The sequence below is a fragment of the Pristiophorus japonicus genome, chromosome 16, assembly GCF_044704955.1.
Source record: "Pristiophorus japonicus isolate sPriJap1 chromosome 16, sPriJap1.hap1, whole genome shotgun sequence".
NCBI classification, from domain to species: domain Eukaryota; kingdom Metazoa; phylum Chordata; class Chondrichthyes; family Pristiophoridae; genus Pristiophorus; species Pristiophorus japonicus.
Genome location: NC_091992.1, coordinates 37,549,307 through 37,574,224, shown reverse-complemented (window position 1 = coordinate 37,574,224; position 24,918 = coordinate 37,549,307). Strand labels below are relative to the sequence as shown.

General features: G+C 45.5%; 1 protein-coding gene across 1 annotated transcript in view; it reads left to right on the top strand.

Annotated features, from left to right (window-relative positions):
- The window catches only part of tyw1 (tRNA-yW synthesizing protein 1 homolog (S. cerevisiae)), a 202,336-nt gene that overhangs the window by 77,780 nt on the left and 99,638 nt on the right, over nucleotides 1-24,918 (top strand). The window contains exons 7-8 of the mRNA XM_070857215.1: nucleotides 14,360-14,537; nucleotides 23,039-23,174. Coding sequence (XP_070713316.1) covers nucleotides 14,360-14,537; nucleotides 23,039-23,174 — 314 coding nt within the window. The remainder of the gene's footprint in view (nucleotides 1-14,359; nucleotides 14,538-23,038; nucleotides 23,175-24,918) is intronic.

Here is a 24,918-nt window from a genome sequence, read left to right as displayed (position 1 = left end):
CTTATAATCGACTTTATCAGTGCTCTAAGGAGTTAAGATACTTCGTAACAGCAGAGTGTTGTACCTCAGGGAAGGAATAGCAGACACCTTTCCCTGTAGCAAGATAAATCATGTGGTTGTGTACTGAGCAGCAGTAATGTCCAGATTTGGCTTCCCCTCCTTTCCAGCTAAAAGAGACTGCATCATAACAACACTCAAAGAAAAATTCAGACAGTCTGGTTTCACTTTTACAAACCCATGGGAATTGATTAGTCGTTCTTATTGATGAGTTGAACCCCACACAATGGCCCCGATATTTGCGGGGTGGCGAAGTTCCGGATGGGAAACTGGGAAATACAGGTTTCCCAGACGTCCTACTGAAATTACCAGCAAAACATGTTTGAAATCTTTTCACCAGGTTTTCCACCCAACAGCCAGCTCGATTGCCTGATATTTCTGCACTACTTTCCTCCCTCTGTCTCTGCACCAAATGACTTCGATCCTCCCTTAATCTCTCCCTCCATGTCAACTCCCCAACCCATATTCACGGCCACCCCCTCGACCTTGCCATCTCTCGTGGCCTCGCTACTCCCATCGTGTCAATCGCAGATAAGGGCATCTCTGACCACTTCCTCGTATCGCTCCCCACACACGTCCCCCCTTCCAACCCTCCTGTGTCCGCCCCTGGAAAAAACTCTCTCCTGACCCACTTTCAACTCACAACTGTCCAGCCTTTGGCCCTCCATTCACCATGACATTTCTGCAGCTACCGATCTGCTCAGTCACACCCTCACCACCGCCCTAGTCCCTGTTAAAACAATTACTCTCTCTCGCCCTGGCTGTTCCCCCTGGTACAGCCCTGATCTTTGCCCCCATTATGTCCAACATTCCATTTGCCTTCCTAATTACTTCTTGTACCTGCATGCTAACTTAGTGTTTCATGTACAAGGACCTTCTGTACCTCAGCATTTTGTAATCTCTCCCCATTTAAATAATTTGCTTTTTTATTTTGTTTTATTTAATTTTTTATTTATTATCATCCATGCCTTTGTTACCTCTAGACTTGACTATTCCACCGCACTCCTGGCTGGCCTCCCATATTCTATCCTACGTAAACTAGAGGTGATCCAAAACTTGGCTGTCCGTTTCCCAACTTGCACCAAGTCCTGCTCACCCATCACCTCTGTGCTCGCTGACCTATGTTGGCTCCTGGTTAAGCAACGCCTCGATTTCAAAATTCTCATCCTAGTTTTCAAATCCCTCCATGGCCTCGAACCTCCCTATCTCTGTAATCTCCTCCTGCCCCACAACCCCCCGAGATGTCTGCGCTCCTCTAATTCTGCTCTCTTGAGCATCCCTGATTATAATTGCTCAACCATTGGTGGCCGTGCCTTCTCTTGCCTATGTCCTAAGCTCTGGAATTCCCTGCCTAAACCTCTCCGCTTCTCTACCTCGCTCTCTTTCTTCCTTCAAGATGCTCCTTAAAACCTACCTCTTTGACCAAGCTTTTGATCATCTACTCTGATATCTCCTTATGTGGCTCAGTGTTAAATTTTTTATCTCATAATACTCCTGTGAAGCCTTGGGACATTTCACTACTTTAGCAGCACTATATAAATACAAGTTGTTGTTGTGTATATCAGCACAGCTGGCTGTTACTTTTTGTGTGTTTTTTTTTCAAACTAAGTAGAAGGGTGTTGTGGAAAAGTAAACCAGGAAGCTGCTTTGACCTTAATAACAACCTTGTCCCACCCTGTACCATACAAGAAATGCAGAGTACAGTAATGCATTCATTGCTAATGATATACGGCTGTGGCAGGTAATAAATTCAGTGTTGACATGTAACTTCCTTTTGGAAAGTGTAGTGCATTCTGTAGCTGCGACTGGAACTGCAAATTTAAAAATAAGTAGTTTTCTGGATATATTATAACAGACAATTTGAATGGATTTATTGACATGACCCTCTTTTTTGGTATTAAAATTAAATGTGATTGACTTTGACATGAATATGCATATCAAGATGTTAATGAATCACTGGGGCAATCTGAAACCTGATGTTAGTAATATTAGAGGTAGTCAGGTAGGCATCAAATTCAGTAAACAGGTTGTTTAATTTAATTGTAATATTTGATTGAAAATAAGTTATATCTATATAGACTTTTTTTTGCCCTTTCAGATCATGGGCCCAAAATTCATCATTTAGCTTCAAATTTTTGGAAGTAACAGTGTTTTTTGAAGCTAAGTTAATTTTGCAAGTTTTGCCAAGGGTATAACGCCATCCTTAACAGGTAACAGCCGATTTTTTTCGTTAAGGTTTTTATGACATCACTCGGTCAAACCCTCCCATCATTGAGTATAGGAGCAGGGAGGTCTTACTGCAGTTGTACAGGGCCTTGGTGAGGCCTCACCTGGAATATGGGTACAGTTTTGGTCTCCTAATCTGAGGAAGGACGTTCTTGCTATTGAGGGAGTGCAGCGAAGGTTCACCAGACTGATTCCTGGGATGGCCGGACTGACATATGAGGAGAGACTGGATCAACTGGGCCTTTATACATTGGAGTTTAGAAGGATGAGAGGGGATCTCATATAAACATACAAGATTCTGACGGTAAGGTTTTTCAAGGCTGCTTTTGTAAAAATCCTTATTGGCAAAACTCGCAAAAACAGGCAAAAATGGCGTTATAGAAACATAGAAAATAGATGCAGGAGTAGGTCATTCGGCCTTTCGAACTTGCACCACCATTCAATAAGATCATGGCTGATCATTCCCTCAGTACCCCAGGACAGGTTAGATGTGGGTAGATTGTTCCCAATGTTGGGGAAGTCCAGAACCAGGGGACACAGTCTTAGGATCACGGGTAGGCCATTTAGGACCGAGATGAGAAGAAACTTCTTCACTCAGAGAGTTGTTAACCTGTGGAATTCCCTGCCGCAGTGAGTTGTTGATGCCAGTTCATTGGATATATTCAAGAGGGAGTTAGATATGGCCCTTACGGCTAAGGGGATCAAGGGGTATGGAGAGAAAGCAGGAAAGGGATAGGGGTGGCAGCGGGGGTTCCTTTTGGCCGGGATAGGGGCAGAAAATGCAGAAAATCGCAGCGGGTTGGCTCGGGAAAAATCAGCACGGGTTAGCTACAGAGTAAAGCTCTCCAATTACATGGTACCCTGGAAACCTAAATGCTTGGGCATGCATAGAACGGGGCTACAGTTTTTAGGCGCAGAAGTTAAGCTCCACCCACAGAAGCTAAATTCAAAGAGAAAATTGGCGAAACTTCAGATTATTTTTTGGTGCTACTTCGCCTTAAAAAACCAGCCGTTAATCTTAAATAGCGCCAAAAAAAAGGCAATGTGGAATTTTGGGCCCCATGAATATATATCATTTGTCATTTTGTATTATAAGTTGTACAACGTATCTATATATCTATTTTAATAACTGTGGTACAATAGTGCTTATTTCTAGCCAGACACATTACATATGGAGTGTCACACTTTATTGTCCAATTTCGTATTTATGCAACAAATGAAAATGAAGTAATTGAATGATGAACAAATGAAAAACAGCCAAAGTGGCAGTAAATCTACCAATCATCATCATCATAGGCAGTCCCTCGGAATCGAGGAAGACTTGCTTCCATTCCTGAAGTGAGTTCTTTGGTGGCTGAACAGTCCAATACGAGAGCTACAGACTCTGCCACAGGTGGGATAGATAGTCATTGAGGGAAGGGGTGGGTGGGACTGGTTTGGCGCACGGTCTTTCCGCTGTCTGTGCTTGATTTCTGCATGCTCTCGGCGTTGAGACTTGAGGTGCTCAGCATCCTCTCAGATGCACTTCCTCCACTTAGGGCGGTCTTGGGCCAGAGACTCCCAGGTGTCAGTGGGAAGGTTGCACTTTAATCAGGGAGGCTTTGAGGGTGTACTTGTAGTGTTTCTGCTGCCCACCTTTGGCTCGTTTGTTGTGAAGGAGCTCCGAGTAGAGCACTTGCTTTGGGAGTCTCGTGTCTGGCATACGGACTATGTGGCCTACCCAGTGGAGCTGATCGAGTGTAGTCAGTGCTTCAATGCTGGGGATGTTAGCCTGAATGAAGACACTGATGTTGGTGCGCCTGTCCTCCCAGGGGACTTGTAAGATCTTACGGAGACATTGTTGGTAATATTTCTCCAGCAACTTGAGGTATCTACTGTACATGATCCATGTCTCTGAGCCATACAGGAGGGCAGGTATTACTACAGCCCTGTAGACCATGAGCTTGGTGGCAGTTTTGAGGGCCTGGTCTTCAAACACACTTTTCCTCAGGCGGCCGAAGGCTGCACTGGCGCACTAGAGGCGGTGTTGGATCTCGTCGTCGATGCCTGCTCTTGTTGATAAGAGGCTCCCAAGATATGGGAAGTGGTCCACGGTGTCCAGGGCTGCGCCGTGTATCTTGATGACTGGGGGGCAGTGCTGTGCGGTAAGGAGGACAGGCTGGTGGAGGACCTTTGACTTACGGATGTTTAGTGTAAGGTCCATGCTTTCGTACGCCTCAGCAAATATGTCGACTATATCCTGGAGTGCAGCCTCTGTATGTGCACAGGCGCAGGTGTCGTCTGCGCACTGTAGCTCGATGACAGAGGTTGGGTGATTTTGGATCTGGCCTGGAGACAGCGCAGGTTGAACAGGGTCCCACTGGTTCTGTAGCTTAGTTCCACTTCAGTGGGGAGCTTGTTGACTGTGAGGTGGAGCATGGCGGCGAGAAAGATTGAGAAGAGGGTTGGGGCGATGACGCAGCCTTGTTTGACCCCGGTCTGGTCATGGATTGGGTCTGTGATGGATCCGTTGGTAAGGATCACGGCTTGCATGTCGTCGTGGAGCAGGCGGAGGATGGTGACGTACTTTTGGGGGCATCCGAAACGGAGGAGGACACTCCATAGACCCCCGCGGTTGACCGTGTCAAAGGCCTTTGTAAGGTCGAAGAAGGCCATGTATAAGGGCTGGCGCTGTTCCCTGCATTTTTTCTGCAGCTGTCGCGCTGCAAAAATCATGTCCATTGTGCCCCGTAGGGGATGAAATCCGCACTGTGACTCCGGGAGGAGCTCCTCGGCCACGGGAAGAAGACGGTTGAGAAGGACTCTAGTGACGACTTTCCCAGTGGCTGATAGCGGGGAGATTCCTCTGTAGTTGCCGCAGTCAGACTTCTCCACTTTTTTAATGATGGTCACGATTACTGCATCTCTGAGATCCCCCGGCATGTTCTCCTCCCTCCAGATGAGAGAGATGAGGTCATGTATTCGCACCAGCAGTGCCTCTTCGCCATACTTCAGTGCCTCAGCAGAGATTCAGTCCGTACCCGTAGCCTTGTTGTTTTTGAGCTGTCTTATGGCTTTTTCTACCTCGTGCAGTGTTAGGGTCTCACTGAGGTGGTGGCCGGTAGCATGCTACGGGATGGAGTCGAGAGCACTCGAGTCAAAAGCAGAGTCTCGGTTGAGGAGATCTTCGAAGTGCTCCTTCCAACGGGCTCTGACTGCCTTGGTGTCCTTGATGAGTGTTTCCCCATTCTTGGCCAGCAGTGGAATGGGGCCTTGGGTGTTTGGCCCGTAGGTGGCCTTGACTGCGATGAAGAATCCTCGCACATCATGGTTGTCGGCCAGCTGCTGTATCTCCTGTGCTTTCTCCATCCACCACCTGTTCTTTAGGTCCGGGGTTTTTTGTTGGACCTCGGCCTTGAGCCGTCTGCAATGCTGCTTTGCTGCTCCCACGTTGGGTTGTTGTTTAAGGCTCAAATGCCCTGCGCTTGCGATCTATTAGCTCTTGGATCTCCTGATCATTCTCATCAAACCAGTCCTGGTGTTTCCTGGTTGAGTAACCGAGTGTCTCTTTGCAGGCACTGGTTATTGAGGCCTGGAGGGCAGACCAAGCGCTGTGGGCATTCTGCGTCTCGGGGTTGTCATGGCACGCCAGGTTAGCTGTGAGGCGCTGGCTGTATAGGGCTCTCTTAGCTGGATCCTTAAATGCTCCAGTATTGACTTTTTTGCGGCACTGCTTCTGCTCCCCCCTCCGCTTTGGGGCTATGTTGATGTCGATGATGGATCAGATTAGGCGGTGGTCCGTCCAGCAGTCGTCTGCTCCTGTCATGGCACGGGTGATGCGCACATCCTTGCGATCCCTGGCTCGGACGATGATATAGTCGAGCAGGTGCCAGTGCTTAGAGTGAGCGTGTTGCCATGATGCCTTGTATTTGTTCTTCTGACGGAACAAGGTGTCGGTGATGACAAGTTCGTGCTCTAGACATTTTGTTGGCGTAGGGTACCACTGGAGTTGGCTTTTCCTACCCCCTCTCTGCCAATCACGCCCCTCCCAGAGGTCTGTTTCCTTGCCAACCCTGGCGTTGAAGTCACCGAGGAGGATCAGTTTGTCGCCCGCGGGGACGCAGGACAGGGATTTTTCGAGGTTGGTGTAAAAACCCTCTTTGGCCTCATCAATTGCATCGATTGTCGGGGCGTACACACTGATGATTGTGGCACACTGGTTCCGGGATAGGGTAAGTCGACGAGTCATGAGGAGTTCGTTAGCCCCGCAGGGGGAGTATCTGAGGCGGTCAACCAGCTCATTTTTGATGGCGATGCTGACTCTGTGGAGGCGGCATTCTTCCTCTGATTTTCCTTTCCAGAAGAAGGTGTAACCTCCACCTTGTTCCTTGAGCTGGCCTTCCCCTGCCCTCTGGGTCTCGCTTAGGGCGGTGATGCCACTATCAAAGCGTCTTAAGTTCCCGGGCAACTACGGCGGTGCGGCGTTCCGGCCTGTCGCTGTTGGGGTTGTCCATGAGAGTCCTGACGTTCCAGGCCCCGAACTTCATGCTAACGGAGAGGAAGATGCCTGTGCGTGAGTTCTTTTAACATGGGGTGGTCATTGCACACTGGCTACCACACGGGCTTAGCTGACCAAGGTCTTGATCCAGTGGCATGGAGGTCCAAGACGACTGGAGACCAGGCACTGCTATATGGGCCTAGTTGCCTACGGCGAGATGTTGGCCGCAGGCTTGGCGCTGGGTAGCGCCCTTGGTGGTAGGTGATCCGAGGCCAGGTTGGGGGCAGGCATTGAGCGGGTCAGTGGCCCAGGTTGAGAGGGCAGAGGGGTCACAGCCATGGAAGTCACCACGTGTTGGAGGTGGAGAAGAGGCCAGGTCACCGGTGGGGAAGGAGAGCTCCGGTCATTGCTGAAGGAGGAGGGGAGGCCAGTCGCCGACGTGGGAGAGGGGGACCCAGTCGTCGTTGAGGAGGAGGTCGTCTGTCGCCACAGGAGGTCCAGCCGTCGTCGAGGAGGCCCAGACTCTGTCGTGGAGGAGAAGCCCATCTGCTGCCGCCGGAGGTGTTCTGATCGCCGCTGGTGGGGTGACGTGGAGGCCTGATAGCCAGGTCCAGGTCTAGAGCGCCGCCTCCGGAGGTCGCCAGGGGATGTCGCTGGTCGCCGGGGGTCGTCAATGGGTGATGTGGTGGGAAGCCTGAGGTTGGCCCGAACTCGTGGGACTCGCAGGGTTGGGACTAGGGTATGGGGTAAGGGTTTGGGTTTACGCGCTTAGATCCCCTATTAGGGTCTATTTGGTTAGGGGAGTTTTAGACAGCGGGAGGGGGGGTGGAGGTTGGGGGGTGGAAAGTTGCCGAGAACTGGTGGGAGTTGTTTGGAGCGGGGGAGATCCCTCGGGACCTACCACCCCGGCGGCGACCAGCTAGTAACCAATGAGGAGGCACTAAACATGCATACAAACAATGAGTCAAGAATGAGCCACAAGAAAAATCTATTATTAACACAAACTAGAAGTTCAGCCAATCAAATCAATCCAGATAACATTATGTTGGTTTGAACCTCCATGTAAAATTTCTCCAGATAATTTTTACACTTAATAAGGTTCCCATTTTTTTTTAAGTGAGCAATGCTGAACAAAATTATTTTTCATACCCATTGAGTGTTCTGTAGTGTTAATTCTGGGAAAACATTTTCCTGGAGAAGCATCCTCCTGGGTTTGTAGCCCAAGGCTCAGTATCTGCCTCTGGCTGCTTTTCATGCTGCTCATAATCACTGTTTCTTTATACTGCCTATACATTGACTGTTTTCTGTACGACCATAGATGCCTTTTATCCTGTTGGTGCTGCTGAATCAGTTCTGCTCCAAAGAACCTGCTTTTGCTACCCCTACAGTGGTGGCTTCTACTGCCGACATAGCAGCTGTAACCACACTTGCCAGACCAGGTGGAATTAATTGTATAGCTCTGCCAAAAGAGCAGGCACAGGCATGATGGGCCGAATGGCCTTCCCTGTGTGCTGTATCATTCTATGGCGCTAGACCTTGTAGCCTTCTCTGCTACAGTGTGAACCGCTGTCGACCCCCCAATAGTACTGCCTGATCCCGTGGTCCCTTCCTGTTGGTGCTAGATTCTTCACCTGCTCCCCAGTACAGTCTAACCTTGTGGCCTCTTCCCAGTAGTGTCAGACACTATGGGTCATTCCCCGTTTCTGCCAGCCATTTTGCTCAGTGGCTCCAGACCCAGAAGCTGCCTTCCAGTGCTGCCACACGTTGTGACCCCTCCTCTCAAAGCTGTCAAACACCAGGACTCCTGCTGCACTTTGCAAAACATCAGTTTAACCTCAGTCCTGTTAAACCCTAAGAGCCTTTCACCGTGCTAACAAACCTCAGTACCTCACCAACCCTCCGAGATCTCTCCTGAGTGCTCCCAGATGGTGGGCTGTGCCCAACTGTTCCTAATCCTTAGCACTTCCCAATTTTCACAAATCTCATTCCCAGTGGACTATTCACTGACCCCATAATCGTGCTTTCTTCCACCCCCATGTATCCAAGGCCCATCCTGAATGCTCGCTAGTCCCAGGTCTCAGATTTCCACACCCTGTCCTCTCAGACACTCCATAATGGGCATGGTGAGATTATTATGGTTGATAAAATAATTACACAGTCGCTTAATTAATACTTTGCTTCAGTGTTTACAGCGTCACCAAAGATCCATAGGCTTGTGCATGAGGAAGCAAAAGTGCAATTTATAAATACATGCAATTAATAAAGTAACCGTTCTTAAGAGCCTGAAGAAGCTAAACATTGTTGTCAGGACTCGAAGATATACATTACAGAAGGTGGTTAGTGAGGAAGTATTGGAGCTGGTAGCAAAGTATACACCTCTGTTCAAAAACAGGACTAGGGTTCAGCCAGGATACTCCCTTGCGGTTAGTAATAGAAAAGTTACCAGAATCATAATTAGAGAGAAAATGAATAAGGCGATCATAAGGATGTGTGAAGTTTGACAAACTGATGAACCTTTTTGAGACAATAATAATTACAGGTGGTATTGGTAGAAATCATATGATAAAATGCCACCTGAAAAATTGGTTGATAAAATTAGAGTTCATGGGCTCAATTTTCCCCAATGCTGTTTTTTGGCGTATTACAAAAGTTACGCCCATTTTTTTTGGCGCTCGACTACTCCAAAAAAATAAATTGCAAGTTTCTCTGTTCTAATTTTTGAAATTGGCACTGTGCAGCCTGTCCTTTAGCATCGGGGGTGGAGCCTAATATCTGTGCCGAAAAAACGATGACCCCTCCTCCGCTTCTGCGCATGCGCAAAATTTCTTTTTTACATGACTGCTGTGGGCGCGCTTGCCCAGTACAGCTCCCCGTTTGCATTCAGCCATTTTTAAAGAGCCAGTTGTGTGTGAGAACTTTAATTCTCAGTGGAAAAATCGGAGCTGCAATATGCAACGTGGCTTAAGGACCAAGAATTTCTCACAGGATGAAGTGGAGGCACTAGTTACTGCAATTGAGGCCAGATGGCAGGAGCTGGACACCACCAGAGGTCACATAAAAGTTTCATCAAAAGAAATGAAGAAACGCTGGAACCAACTTGCAGAAGATTACTGTGCAATGGTGATCACCCCGAGATCTGGAGGCCAGTGCGAAAACGAAATGGCAGGACCTTGGTCAAGTAGTTAGTGTAAGTACTATTTTCATTTATTCACTGGAAATGCAGTTGTAAATGTGACCATGTGTATGTCCCACCCAGTAGAAAGACACCCTCTCTTTAAAAAAAAAAATTATATTTTCATCTTTGTAGAGAAAGGTGGCACACAACAAAAGGAAAAGAACTCGAACAGGAGGAGGTCCGACAAATCTGCACCCACTGACACACTTGGAAGAGAGAGTCACTGCTTTGATGGGTCCTGCCTGGAGAAAAGCAACCACCACTGCACAAGCTGGGCCCACACTCGAGGGAGAGGGTAAGTCCTGCAAATTCCACAGTCTGGCTTTGCTAAATGTTAAGTACTGCGCGGGCTAACCATGCTTCGGTTGCTGAGGATGTCTCTGTCAGCTACGCTTCGGTTGATGCAATGTGCTATCATTCATCGTGGTCCTTCAAATGAGCCTGCTGCCTGCGCTATGTGAGCCTACTCATGCCACCCAGCCTGCCCCCTCCTCTGTTTCTAACCATTTGTCTGTTCTGTTATATTTTGCAGAACTTGAGGCCAACACTGACGAGGCTGAAGTCGATTCAGATGCGGACGAGCCTGAAGAGGAGAACATCTTCCAATTCCACCTTCTAGACCAAGAGCATGAGGAGGAGGAGGAGGAGGATGAAGCCCCCACTCTTGTACTTACTCTGGAGGAGGTGCAGGTGCCGCCAATTGAGGTGCCAGCCCCTTTCCTGAATGGTACGAGTGTTGGGACAACCCATGGTTTCTCAAGTCCGAGGCTGGGAATTCCAGTGGGGTGCAGCAAGGCACACCCAGGGCCCCCACCATCTGAGGTTGCGGGTCCCAGTGGGATGCAGCGAGCCACACCCAGGGTGAGGAGAAGGAGAGCTCAACAGCACTCTCTTGAGGTGCAGGATCTAACAGATGTGGTTCAGATGATGGCAGTGAATGCGGAGAGCATTGATCTTACGCAGTCACTCCTGGACATCATTAGTGGGGTGGGTGATGAGGTATCGGGACTGTCGGGAGAAGTAACAACACACTCACGAGAAATGGGAACACTGTCTGGGCACATGAGAGAGGGAATGTCGCAGGTAGTTGAGACACTGTCGGTGAACATGAGGGAGGGAATGTCGCAGTTAGCTGCTGCAATAAGGGAACACGCCCAGACCCCACGGCCATTGACAGAATCAATTGCCACTCACACTCCAATCCCAGGCCAGCCTCTCAAGAGGCCCAAGCCGGGCCTTCCACATTTCCGCTTGCCCATGCCCCCCATCAAGAAGTGCGCATTACCCGAAATGCTCGAAAGAATAAGCTTAATACCAACCTGAGAAACGGGCAGGGGTGAAGTCATCAAGACCAAATGCAGCGGGCGGTCTTAGAATAAGGTGGGGGAGAGATGGGTGAAGCCTTTTTTTGCTGTTGATATTGTTATTATTGTTGTTACTGTTGTAATTGTTCTCAAATTAAAAGTTTTTTGTAAGTCATGTAAATTTACGTTTAAAAGTGATCTTAAAGTTTGTAAGTGATCTTAACTGTAAACTTTAAAGTTTGATACAAGAATATTTTTTTAACAGTTAAGTACAAACAAATGTTTGTGAAACTTTTGAATAAAATATATTTTACATTATAACTGAATCGTTTCCATTATTAACACAGCTTTTTGAACTAAAGAAGAATCGTTTCCATTATTTGTTCCATTAACACAACACAATACAGAACCGGTCCAAACAGTAAACATGGTCCATGTGGAATAGTTGCCGCTGAGCCTTCAGGCAGCAAAGTGTTCACAGATGAGCTGGTGGCGCAAGGCTCAAGCAATCGTTAAAGGGACACGACGGCCCGCCCTCCTCTGCCGTCGTGCTCCGGGTTCAGATATTTTGCATGGCTTCCTCCTCCTCCTCCTTCTCGTCATCTGCATTTTCCTGCTCATCATCAGTTACTCTCACCTCAGGTGGGTCTTCTACTACCAGCTGCTGCTGCCTCATGATGGCTAAGTTATGCAGCATGCAGCACACAACAGTAAACTGACCGACAATCTCAGGGGAGTATTGCAAGTATCCTACGGAATGGTCCAGGCATCGGAAACGTTGTTTCAAGATGCCAATGGTCCTCTCCAAAAATGACGCAGATAACTGGGGAAAATTGAGCCCCATAACATAAAAGGGAAAGTGATGGTGTGGACAGAGAGTCGTCCGTAGGGCAGGAGCAAGGGGTTGTGGTAAATGAGTATTGCTCAGGTTGACAGTTGGGATTGCTTTTGTTCTCTCCCTACCTCCCTCTACATCCTCCTCCTTTTCCACCTCCCGCTTCTCACCCCTCCCCTCCCTACCATCTCCACTCTTACCTCTCTCTCTCTCTCTCTCTCTCTCTCTCTCTTCCCCATCCCCCCTCTCTCTCTCTCTCTCTTTCTCTCTCCCTCTCTTCCCCATTCTCTCTCCCTCTTCCCCATCCTCTCTCCCTCTTCCCCATCCTCTCTCTCTTCCCCATCCTCTCTCTGTCTCTCTTCTCTCTTCCTCCTTGCCCATCCTCTCTCTCTCTCTTGCCCATCCTCTCTCTCTCTCTTGCCCATCCTCTCTCTCTCTTTCCCATCCTCTCTCTCTCTCTTGCCCATCCCCTCTCTCTCTTGCCCATCCCCTCTCTCTCTTGCCCATCCCCTCTCTCTCTTGCCCATCCCCTCTCTCTCTTGCCCATCCTCTCTCTCTTGCCCATCCCCTCTCTCTCTTGCCCATCCTCTCTCTCTTGCCCATCCTCTCTCTCTCTCTTGCCCATCCTCTCTCTCTCTCTTGCCCATCTTCTTTCTCTCTCTTGCCCATCCTCTCTCTCTCTTGCCCATCCCCTCTCTCTCTTGCCCATCCTCTCTCTCTCTCTTGCCCATCCTCTCTCTCTCTCTTGCCCATCCTCTCTCTCTCTCTCTTGTCCATCCTCTCTCTCTTGCCCATCCCCTCTCTCTCTTGCCCATCCCCTCTCTCTCTTGCCCATCCCCTCTCTCTCGCTCTCTCTCTCTCTCACACACACACACACACACACACACACACACTCTCTCTCTCTCTCTCTCTCTCTCTCTCTCTCTCACTCACTCACTCACTCACTCTCACACACACTCTCACTCTCTTCCTTCACACTTCGTCCCTCATACACACGTGCTTTCATTTAAAAAAAATCGAAGCCACTCAGTTTAAAAAAACACTAAACATAAACTTTACTGAAATTTGTCTTCTAACTTTTGAAAAATAACTGAACCAAAACGGTTAGAAGCTAAAGAAAAATATTGCAACATTCCAGCTACTAAATGGTACTTAATACATCCTGAGAAATTGAATGCAATGCACATAATCAGACTGCACATTCTAAATTCAACTAAAAGCATCACAGCTCTGGGCAAAAACATTATGTCCTAGAGCAAGTTTTTGCTGAGGCCTTCAAGTAAAAACTTTAATGCAGGCTTTAAAAGACACAAAAGACACAGTTCATAAATTCTCCATGCAACTGTGAAATATTAAATTTTATTTAAAAGCATATTTTGTAGGTATTTCAGTGAAAAATGGGTCATTATTGACTTCTTTCTTCTGTTATTCCTTTTGACTGCTATACAGTGCTTTTCTTAGTACATAAATCATACACATCTGACCCTTTGCATTCTCGAACCTTCTGTACTTGGGCAGGAAAGAAGGACAGATCAGGGCCAGTCAGAACAGGTAAAACAAATCAGATTTAATCTTGAAGACAGTGTTCTTTGCCATCACCTTTAGCCTTGCATAACCTTTCATTAATGGAGCTTGATCCATAACAAAATCTCAGCTTTAGTACATCATTTGTCATGAAAAGAATTCCACTCTCAAGTGGTTTAACCAATTAAAGTCCAATTTAGGTGCACAAACCCCTTCCTAAGCTGCCACTCAAACACATCAACATGTGTTTTAACATTCTAACTACTTTGATAAGATAGTACACTATGCTGATAACATAGTCAGAATGACTTCTAAACAATGTCTTCACTCGCAAACTATTTGATTCATAATTTTTATCCAAGTTACAATGTTGTTTGATCAAGGAAAATAATCTTTGTTGGTTTTAATCAGTTTCTACAAACGGTGAACTGCTATTTTGTCTGAATACTAGAATCACATAAGGGAATGAACAAACCCCTCTTTGAACATCACTATAACAATCCATGAGGGGAAATATTAGCAATTACCTAAAATGTAGACCATGTTTACCTCTTGTTTTACTGTGTATGACAAGCGTAAGACTTCAGCTAGATAATATAAAATTAAGGTGATTCTATTTTTACACCTGTAATTTGTAGTACTGATGACCTCCCGCTTGTTTTTAATGTCAAGAAAGTTATCTTCGGTGAAATAATTCTCGTGCAAGCATACCACAAATGTGTTAAATTAATGTCTAACACAAATATCTTCTGTTTTTGCAGGTGTACCTGGAGTAAAGGCTGAACGTTTTGCAGAGGGCATGGTGGTGAAACACTGTGCATTGTCATTAGTAGGGGAGCCGATCATGTACCCAAAAATCAACCAACTTCTAAAACTGCTGCACCATCAAAGTATTTCCAGTTTCCTAGTAACAAATGCTCAGTTCCCTGAGGAAATCAGGTGAGGATGAGCAATTCAATTGGCAGCCTCTAATAGATGAAGTTCTGATACCTGAATAGCCAATAAAATGTACTTTTTAAAGAAAATTGTTTTAAAAATTTTTTAACTACGGAAAGCGATTGTTGGTTCGTGGGTTTTAACTCTTTCTGAAATGTTGCTTAATGAAAAGGAAAACAAATATTTCTTGGATTGCAAGTTTATTTACTAAGCATTTTTAAATTTTCAGTTAAATAAATTAGAATATTTAAACAACCCAACACCTTTAGGAAAAAACTTAGCAGTTACAAAAAAAGTTAAAATGAAGACCCAATTTACTACTTGTTTTATTGTGGATAACAAGTGTAAGACATTGTGATTTTTGATTTTAACTGTATATTAGAAGTTAAGGTGATATTTTACGGCTAATTTATAGTATTGATGACCTGCTTTTTGTTTTAAATGCCATGAAAGTTATCTTGAGCAAAGTAGTTCTGAACTAATAGGTGTTTTATATTTTTATACCTCTAATTTGTAGTACTGATAAGATTAGTTTTTAATGTTAAAACTCACACAGAACTGTTAATTTACGGAGCTGTATACAATATAAGCACAAATTTAAAAGGTAGCTAATAGATTTGTAAGTTTTCTGTATTGAATACTTGCTAAGGCGTTGCCAATTTAGATACAGACAGCAGGAGACAAATTTCCACTGCACACAGTATAGTCATACTGATCACACAAAATGTTAATTTGAAGTGAAAATCAATGAGGAATAGCATAATGCAAGGAAACGTTGGATTTAGACAAAGTATCTCTCAAATGTCTATTACAGGCATTGAATAAAAACTGTTTACATACTATTCTGATCTTCACTCTTTTGAGGTTAAAATAACAAACATTTTTTTGTTGTGGGAAAGTGGAGCAATGGGTTAGAATCAAGTAGTATGGGGGAGAATTTTAACATGAACAATTTAAGGGGTGGTTAGGAGCGTGGATTAAAAATCTAAATCCCGACCCCAACTTGTCTCCAACCCTTCCACTTTCACTTTTTACTCAGGTAAAACGGGGGGTGGGCGGGTAGCTGTCTTCTGTATGCCTTTGCCTGTCCTAATGCTCCTATACAGTGCTACCCCAGTGGCTGCAGCATGGCTGGTGGAAAGCTGCTGACTTTCAGTGGAGGAGACTGCAGATGGCTTTGAGGGGACTGCCTTGAGCAGCTCTGGGCCTAGAAGGCCTGGCTTCGGACTGCACCATCTCAGTATGGGCTAGCTGGCTGCCAGGCAACAGAAAGGGCACTGAAGGAGTGGCAATGTTGATAGGATGAATGCTGTCATCCTGCGAGAGGACAGCAGATTCGTGCTCCGCAGAGCCATTGCCACTTCCCCGGGGCGGCGCCTCAGCATTCCTAGTAATCTGTTGGGAGGACAGATTGCTGGATTCCTGTGACACCTGCAAGACCCCTTTCAACACTGGTAAGCGCAGCCACAAAGGCAGCAAGCTGATCTTGTGTGGCAGCAAGCTGCGTCTGCATGACAAATGTCTTAGCTTCTTAGCTTCTACTGCAGCATCCAGACGTTGGGTGGCTGTTGCTTGTGCTGCAATAGATGCTGAGACATCGGCCATTAGATGCTGCACCCTGGTTGGGTATGGAAGTATGCTAATGGAGTTGGCCATCACTTCCATGCTGAAAGTGATGGACTCTGCGCAATGCCCTGTGCCAAGTTGGTGTCAGACTCCTTCATGCTCCTTGACGTGCAGACAGGCTTTCTGGCAGGCCTGCCAATGCACCAAGCATTGTGCCTACCGTCTGTAGTCTGCCCCATCGAAGGGCTTACCTATGTCCTCTGCAGCAGGAGGGCGAGGTCTTGTGTGACCTCGCCCTCCGGGGACTTGGCACCTGCGCTACCCTTGCCCCCTGCCCTGGCCCAGGCTCCTTTTGCCCGGTGTCTCACCACGTACAGATCTCATGTCTAAGCTATCCTCTAAAGTACGCGGTGTGTAAGTATTTGAGCTGGTGGCTGCGTATGTGAAATCGAGTGACGTTGCTGTGTTTTCAGCATCACTGCCGCCGCCTTCTTCAGTTCTTGCTCCTCCACCACTGGCTAGGTTTCAGTTCTTAGCTATCCTGAAAGGTGAACGGCACAAGGTTGCATGGGGTGGAGCCAGGGAAGCAAAAGATGCATGCTTGCACCATCTGCTGATTGTAAATCAGAAGAGATTGTGGGGTGAGGGGATTGTGGTATGAGGAGGAAGTGGGATGTGAGAGAGAGGATTAGGGAAGAGGATAATCCAGTTCTGTCTCCTCCATGCGCCTGTCCTCCTGTGCATAGCCCCTGCTGCCTCCGGTTATGAACCATCTTGTACTTGAAGAGAGAGGGAAGTGTCTGTCTGTCTTTTTCATGATTTCTCGCTGTTCCGCGTTAACATTCCCTCCATGGCCATAACCATCTTTATACCAACCAAGAGGAAGGTTAGTCCCATACAGTGGGAGGGTTTTATGGGCTCCCGCAACCCATACAATGAGGGTGTGGGGGCTGGGGGGGGGGGCACCCACACCCACAAGAACATAAGAATTAGGAACAGGAGTAGGCCATCTAGCCCCTCGAGCCTGCTCCGCCATTCAATAAGATCATGGCTGATCTGGCCGTGGACTCAGCTCCACCTACCCGCCCTCTCCCCGTAACCCTTAATTCCCTTATTGGTTAAAAATCTATCTATCTGTGACTTGAATACATTCAATGAGCTAGCCTCAACTGCTTCCTTGGGCAGAGAATTCCACAGATTCACAACCCTCTGGGAGAAGAAATTCCTTCTCAACTCGGTTTTAAATTGCTCCCCCGTATTTTGAGGCTGTGCCCCCTAGTTCTAGTCTCCCCGACCAGTGGAAACAACCTCTCTGCCTCTATCTTGTCTATCCCTTTCATTATTTTAAATGTTTCAATAAGATCACCCCTCACCCTTCTGAACTCCAACGAGTAAAGACCCAGTCTACTCAATCTATCATCATAAGGTAACCCCCTCATCTCCGGAATCAGCCTAGTGAATCATCTCTGTACCCCCTCCAAAGTCAGTATATCCTTCCTTAAGTAAGGTGATCAAAACTGCACGCAGTACTCCTGGTGCGGCCATATCAATACCCTATACAGTTGCAGCAGGACCACACCCATTGGACATGAGTCAACCCAGAATTCAAAGCTGGCTACACCCTCCTACACTCACCGGGACTAATTGGAGTGGGGTTCGAATCCTGTACCTTCTGGCCCAGAGGCGGGAATGGTTCACTCCTGCGCCAAAGGTTCATTCCGAATGTGTCAGTGAGTTTGGTGTGCAATATGTTTGGGTGATGTGCCTGTCATGGTTGAATAGCTGGTAGTGTGTGCAAGCTGTGAGGTGTGGTGCGAGGCTTGTAGCAGTGCTAAGTGTGTGAGGGTGATGTAAAGCTATGAATATGAGGTACAAGTCGTGATTGATAGCGATTGTTCTTAGGTGACTGATGGAGTGCAGTACATTGAGTAGTCGTGCCGTTGGTGGGATATGGCATTTGAAAATGAACTCACTTATCTTAACCACTTGTGTGAGATCATTGAACTTTGACCTTTTAGCGGCACTGCATCCAGGTCAAAGACTCATAGAAGTTTACAGCACGGAAGGGGGCCATTTCGGTCCATCGTGTCTGTGCCGGCCAACAAGCCACTTGTGTGAGATCATTGAACTTTGACCTTTTAGCGGCACTGCATCCAGGTCAAAGACTCATAGAAGTTTACAGCACGGAAGGGGGCCATTTCGGTCCATCGTGTCTGTGCCGGCCAACAAGAGGCTATTCAGCCTAATCTAACATTCCAGCTCTAGGACCATAACCCAGCAGGTTGCAGCACTTCGGGTGCACATCCAAGTACTTTGTAAATATGGTGAGGGTTTCTGCCTCTACCATCCTTTCAGGCAGTGAGTTCCAGACCCCCACAACCCTCTGTGTGAAGAAATTTCCCCTCAAATCCTGTCTAAATCTTCTACCAATTACTTTAAATTTATGCCCCCTGGTTATTGACCCCTCTGCTAAGGGAAATAGGCCCTTTCTATCCACTATATCTCGACCCTTCATAATTTTATACACCTCAATAAGGTCTCCCCTCAGCAGCCTCTTTTCCAAGGAAAACAAACCCAGCCTTTCCAATCTGTCCTCTTGGCTAAGATTCTCCACTCTCGGCAATATCCTCGTAAATCTCCTCTGTACCCTCTCCAGTGCAATCACGTCCTTCCTGTAATACAGTGACCAGAACTACACGCAGTACCCCAACTGTGGCGTAACCAGTGTTTTATACAGTTCAAGCATAACCACCCTGCTCTTGTATTCTGTGCCTCGGCTAATAAAGGCAAGCATTCCGTATATCTTCTTAACCACCTTATCAACCTGGCCTGCTATCTTCAGGGATCTGTGGACATACACTCCAAGGTCCCTTTGTTCTTATACACTTCTCAGTGTCCTACCATTTAATGTGTATTGCCTTTCCTTGTTAGCCCTCCCCAAATTCATTACCTCACACTTCTCCGGATTAAATTCCATTTGCCACTGTTCTGCCCACCTGACCAGTTCATTGATATCTTCTTCATTATCAACCACACAGCCGATTTTAGAATTATCTGCAAACTTCTTAATCATACCCCCTATATTCAAGTCTAGATCATTATGTTTATTTCTTGTAATAGTTCATACTCCTCCTCCTCCTAGATAGCAGTGTCTGCATCGCCCCTCTCTTTTGTGAAAGCAGACGCAAAATATTCATTAAGAATCATATTCGCATCTTCCGCCTCCACACACACATTACTCTCATGGTCTCAAATAGGCCCTACCCTTTCTTTAGTTATTCTCTTGTTCTTAATATATTTATAAAACATCTTTGGGTTTTCCTTGATTTTACTTCCAAAAAATTTTCATGCTCTCTCTTTGCTTTCCTAATATCCTTTTTAATTTCACCCCTGGACTTTCTATACTCCTCTAGAGATTCTGCAGGTCCTAAGGTTTTGACATCTAGCATTGATTGCCATGGCTATCTACTCCCAGTACCTTATTCTATTTTGTCTGGGCGGGGGGGGGATAGAAACATAGAAAATAGGTGCAGGAGTAGGCCATTCGGCCCTTCAAGCCTGCACCGCTATTCAATAAGATCATGGCTGATCATTCACCTCAGTACCCCTTTCCTGCTTTCTCTCCATACCCCTTGATCCCTTTAGCCATAAGGGCCATATCTAACTCCCTCTTGAATATATCTAACGAACTGGCATCAACAACTCTCTGCGGTAGAGAATTCCACAGGTTCACAACTCTCTAAGTGAAGAAGTTTCTCCTCATCTCGGTCCTAAACGGCTTACCCCTTATCCTTAGATTGTGACCCCTGGTTCTGGACTTCCCCAACGTCGGGAACATTCTTCCTGCATCTAACCTGTCCAGTCCCGTCAGAATTTTATATGTTTCTATGAGATCCCCTCTCATTCTTCTAAACTCCAGTGAATACAGGCCCAGTCGATCCAGTCTCTCCTCATATGTCAGTCCTGCCATCCCGGGAATCAGTCTGGTGAACCTTCGCTGCACTCCCTCAATAGCAAGAATGTCGTTCCTCAGATTAGGAGATCAAAACTGAACACACTATTCCAGGTGAGACCTCACCAAGGCCTTGTACAACTGCAGTAAGACCTCCCTGCTGCTATACTAAAATCCCCTAGCTATGAAGGCCAACATACCATTTGCCTTCTTCACCGGCTGCTGTACCTGCATGCCAACTTTCAATGACTGATGTACCATGACACCCAGGTCTCGTTGCACCTCCCCTTTTCCTAATCTGCCGCCATTCAGATAATCTACCTTCACGTTTTTGCCACCAAAGTGGATAACCTCACATTTGTCCACATTATACTGCATCTGCCATGCATTTGCCCACTCACCTAACCTGTCCAAGTCACCCTGCAGCCTTTTAGCATCCTCCTCATAGCTCACACCACCGCCACCCAGCTTAGCATCATCTGCAAACTTGGAGATATTAACACTCGATTCCTTCATCTAAATCATTGATGTATATTGTAAATAGCTGGGGTCCCAGCACTGAGCCCTGCGGCACCCCACTAGTCACTACCTGCCATTCTGAAAAGGACCAGTTTATCCCGACTCTCTGCTTCTTGTCTGCCAATCAGTTCTCTATCCTCGTCAGAACATTACCCCCAATACCATGTGCTTTAATTTTGCACAACAATCTCTTGTGTGGGACTTTGTCAAAAGCTTTGTGAAAGTCCAAATACACCACATCCACTGGTGCTCCCTTGTCGACTCTACTAGTTACATCCTCTCAAAATTCTAGAAGATTTGTCAAGCATGATTTCCCTTTCATAAATCCATGCTGACTTGGACCGATCCTATCACTGCTTTCCAAATGCGCTGCTATTTCACCTTTAATAATTGATTCCAACATTCTCCCCACTACCGATATCGGGCGAACCGGTCTATAATTTCCCGTTTTCTCTCTCCCTCCTTTTTAAAAAAGTGGTGTTACATTAGCTACCCTCCAGTCCATAGGAACTGATCCAGAGTCGATAGACTATTGGAAAATGATCACCAATGCATCCACTATTTCTTGGGCCACTTCCTTAAGTACTCCGGGATGCAGACTATCCGGCTCTGGGGATTTATAGGCCTTCAATCCTATCAATTTCCCTAACACAATTTCCTGACTAATAAGGATTTCCTTCAGTTCTTTCTTCTTGCTAGATCCTCTGTCCCCTAGTATTTCCGGAAGGTTATTCGTGTCTTCCTTCGTGAAGACAGAACCAAAGTATTTGTTCAATTGGTCTGCCATTTCTCTGTTCCCCATTATAAATTCACCTGATTCTGACTGCAAGGGACCTACATTTGTTTTTACTAATCTCTTTCTCTTCACATATCTATAGAAGCTTTTGCAGTCGATTTTTATGTTCCCAGGAAGCTTCCTCTCATACTCTATTTTCCCCCTCCTAATTAAACACTTTATCCTCCTCTGCTGGATTTAAAATCTCTGCCAGTCCTCAGGTTTTCTGCTTTTTCTGGCCAATTTATATGCCTCTTCCTTGGATTTAACACTACCCCTAATTTCCCTTGTTAGCCACGGTTGAGCCACCTTCCCCGTTTTATTTTTACTCCAGACAGGGATGTACAATTGTTGAAGTTCATCCATGTGATATTTAAATGTCTGCCATTGCCTATACAGCAGAAGGCTGTATTTTAAAATTACCTTTTGTATTTTATGAGAATGATGTTGGAGATGTATCTCTTTTTGTCAGATGAATGCAGAAGTGCCTGCTATATTTTGTATTTATTGCTTCGCCTATAGTTTGGCTGGCCTTGTTTACCGTTACTCTTTAAGTATCATTCACCAGTCTATTCTAGCCAATTCACGTCTCATACCATCGAAGTTACTTTTCCTTAAGTTCAGGACCCTAGTGTCTGAATTAAATGTGTCACTCTCCATCTTAATAAAGAATTCTACCATATTATGATTACTCTTCCACAAGAGACCTCGCACAACAAGATTGCTAATTAGTCCTTTCTCATTACACATCACCCAGTCTAGGATGGCCTTTCGGAAATACTAGGGGATAGAGGACCTCTCTCTTCCTATCCACGGCCTCCAGTTCAGCGTCTGAGAACCTTGGAGCATGCTCTCTGCCCTGTTGCCCCATGAGTCAGTGTTTTTCTTACTCACACTCTTTCCCAGCCACTTCCAGCCAGAATGCACCTCCCCTTTAAGAGGTGCTGGCTGGCTTTAAATAATGCAGGCTGGCTTTAAGTGGTGCAGGAACTTGGGGCCCCCTGCTGAGGCACTGAACAGCGCGTTTAGTGCTTCTCCACCGCTGCAATCATTTTAATTAGCAAGCAGCTAAGTTTGCAAGTTTGCATGCTGTCTGCATTGGACTCATTGTCGTGGGCTCATCACTCATCACGATACCCGCGTCCATTTTTGGGGGCTATCAAGTTTAGCCCCCCACAAATTTTACTTGTGGAAAAAAAAGATTTTAATCAAAAGCATTTTGAGTGATGTGATAGTGTGAAAATCCACAAACTATGACAGGAAATTGTGTGCATGGGAAATATAACATTTTAAAATATTTACATGGATATTTCCAACGTGACAATAGAAAGTAACATTTCTGGACAGGAAGTCTGTGCATATACAAGATTTTCTAATATATAACTAGATAGATTATATCAATCTTATTTCTACTTGTTTAACTGAGTCAGGTCACTGTTGAGTTGGGTGGAAATCTTTTAATAAGCGCAGTCTTGTATTTTACTTTGTTTTGTCAACAGATCTGGACCACAGTAACCTTGACAGTCTTTTCCTTGGTCAGGTCCAAAGCAAGGGAGGGAAGATAAATAAATGATTGAAATAGTAAAAAAAAATCCTGCATCAGTTAGGAATTTGGACACAGTAGAAAAATTCAGTTTGCAGAAAAAGCTATAAGTAAAATAATTTGCTCAAATATAATGTTTCTTCATTCAGAAAACTTGAGCCAGTTACTCAGCTTTATGTGAGTGTGGATGCAAGTACTAAGGATAGCCTCAAGAAAATTGACCGTCCTCTCTTCAAGGATTTTTGGCCAAGGTTTCTTGAGTCCCTGAAGGCCTTGGCAGACAAGGTATGGAGATTATTTATTCAATTTTACAAATTTATATTGCAACTTTTGAATACATCAGTTTGCCATCTTAATGTTTAAATGCTAGAGAATTAGGAAAATATATTTGACTTGCATTCATAAAAGGGTCTTGAAATTGATTTATCAAGTGAGTTGAATCATAAGCCAAAGGGCCCTGCGGTCAGTTTTTATATATTGGTGCACTTAGAAGCATTGACTTTATTGGCATGTTGTAATGTACTTCAGATTTATTTAACCACCTAATTTTCAAACTGCCGCAATCTCCATAAAGTCGGTATACCCGCCCCTTCACCCCCACACAAAATGTAACCCTTCCCAGCTCCAATCTGTTATCTCAAGCCAGTACAAGCAATTGAAGGCTAATATCTGCTGATTAATCTAACTGAACTGCTTGAACTGCTTTCACAACTAGTTGGCATGTGCCTGGTGGAATGGATTATATCAAGCTAGAAAATAGCTGAGATCTTGCCTTCAGTTAGATTTACATATATTATATATGAAAATACAGTTAATATCCACCTGCTATGTGTAATTTCAGTCAGTTGAGTTATGTAGATTATGCTCAATATAAATGATTGCCGATGGAGGTAGGTTGAGGAGGCAACACTGTTTAATATGAAGCCATAACCTTGTAAACAATCTTGTTCAATATATAGATTGGTAAATAGATCACAAGGCTTCATATCAGAAATATTATTAGAGACCTACAAAGATGCTATTTAAGTGTGTTTGTAACTGGCGGACACGATTAGTATAATCTTTCTTGCTATGTGGATGAAATTTGATGTAATAACAGCCTAGAAGTCCTTCATTTAGGAAATGCCAGTGTTGGGGATAGATTAACTAGTTTATATTAATGAGTAGTGTAAATTCTGGTTATGTGCATGAAACTGAAGCATGCAGTACGTGTGGCTTCATAGTAGATGTGAATGACATGGCTTTGGTATCATTGTTGCTATCGCTAATTTTTAGGAGATAATGAATATCTGGGATATAAACCAGAATGTTACCAAGTGCAGTCAGTGTAGAGCTACAGAATGGTTGTCTATGGGCCAATTAGTTCCAGTAATAGAAAACAGCTCGCCAGATAGTGATGGAGCTTCTATCCACATCCCTATCTACTTAGGGGATAGAATATAATTATCAGCCAGTTGAGAAAGAACTAGGCATTTCTTCAAACAAGCTGGCCTCCATTTTGAAGGAAGTAAGGGTATATCTGAGCTGCCACCCTCGGCTGTTTAGTTCAGGTAGCCGTGTGATGAGCTAGAGCGCAGTGGGGAAATGCATATAGCAACATCCGAAATCATTTAATAACTCAATTAAAAAAAATTCTGAAAAACTCCAGAACACTTTTATTTTCAAGTCAGAAAATAACGATCGTGTAAGTCAAACATTATTCTGTATATTGATTTTGCTTCTGTGTGAATTATTTCCTGTAATAATCTCATTCTATATTTTTAGCCTGAAATGTGTGATCTGGTGGTTTCTCCCTATCAAAGATGTCACAGTGGACATCTCGCATTATTCTTGTGCAAAATTTTTCAGTATAATGTTAATTGTAGCATGCTAATCCATTGTTGTTGGAACCCTTCTATCAGCAAGAGCAGGCTTGACGACGAGATCCAACACCACCTCCAGTGCGCCAGTGCAGACTTTGGCCGCCTGAGGAAAAGAGTGTTTGAAGACCAGGCCCGCAAAACTGTCACCAAGCTCATGGTCTTAAGGG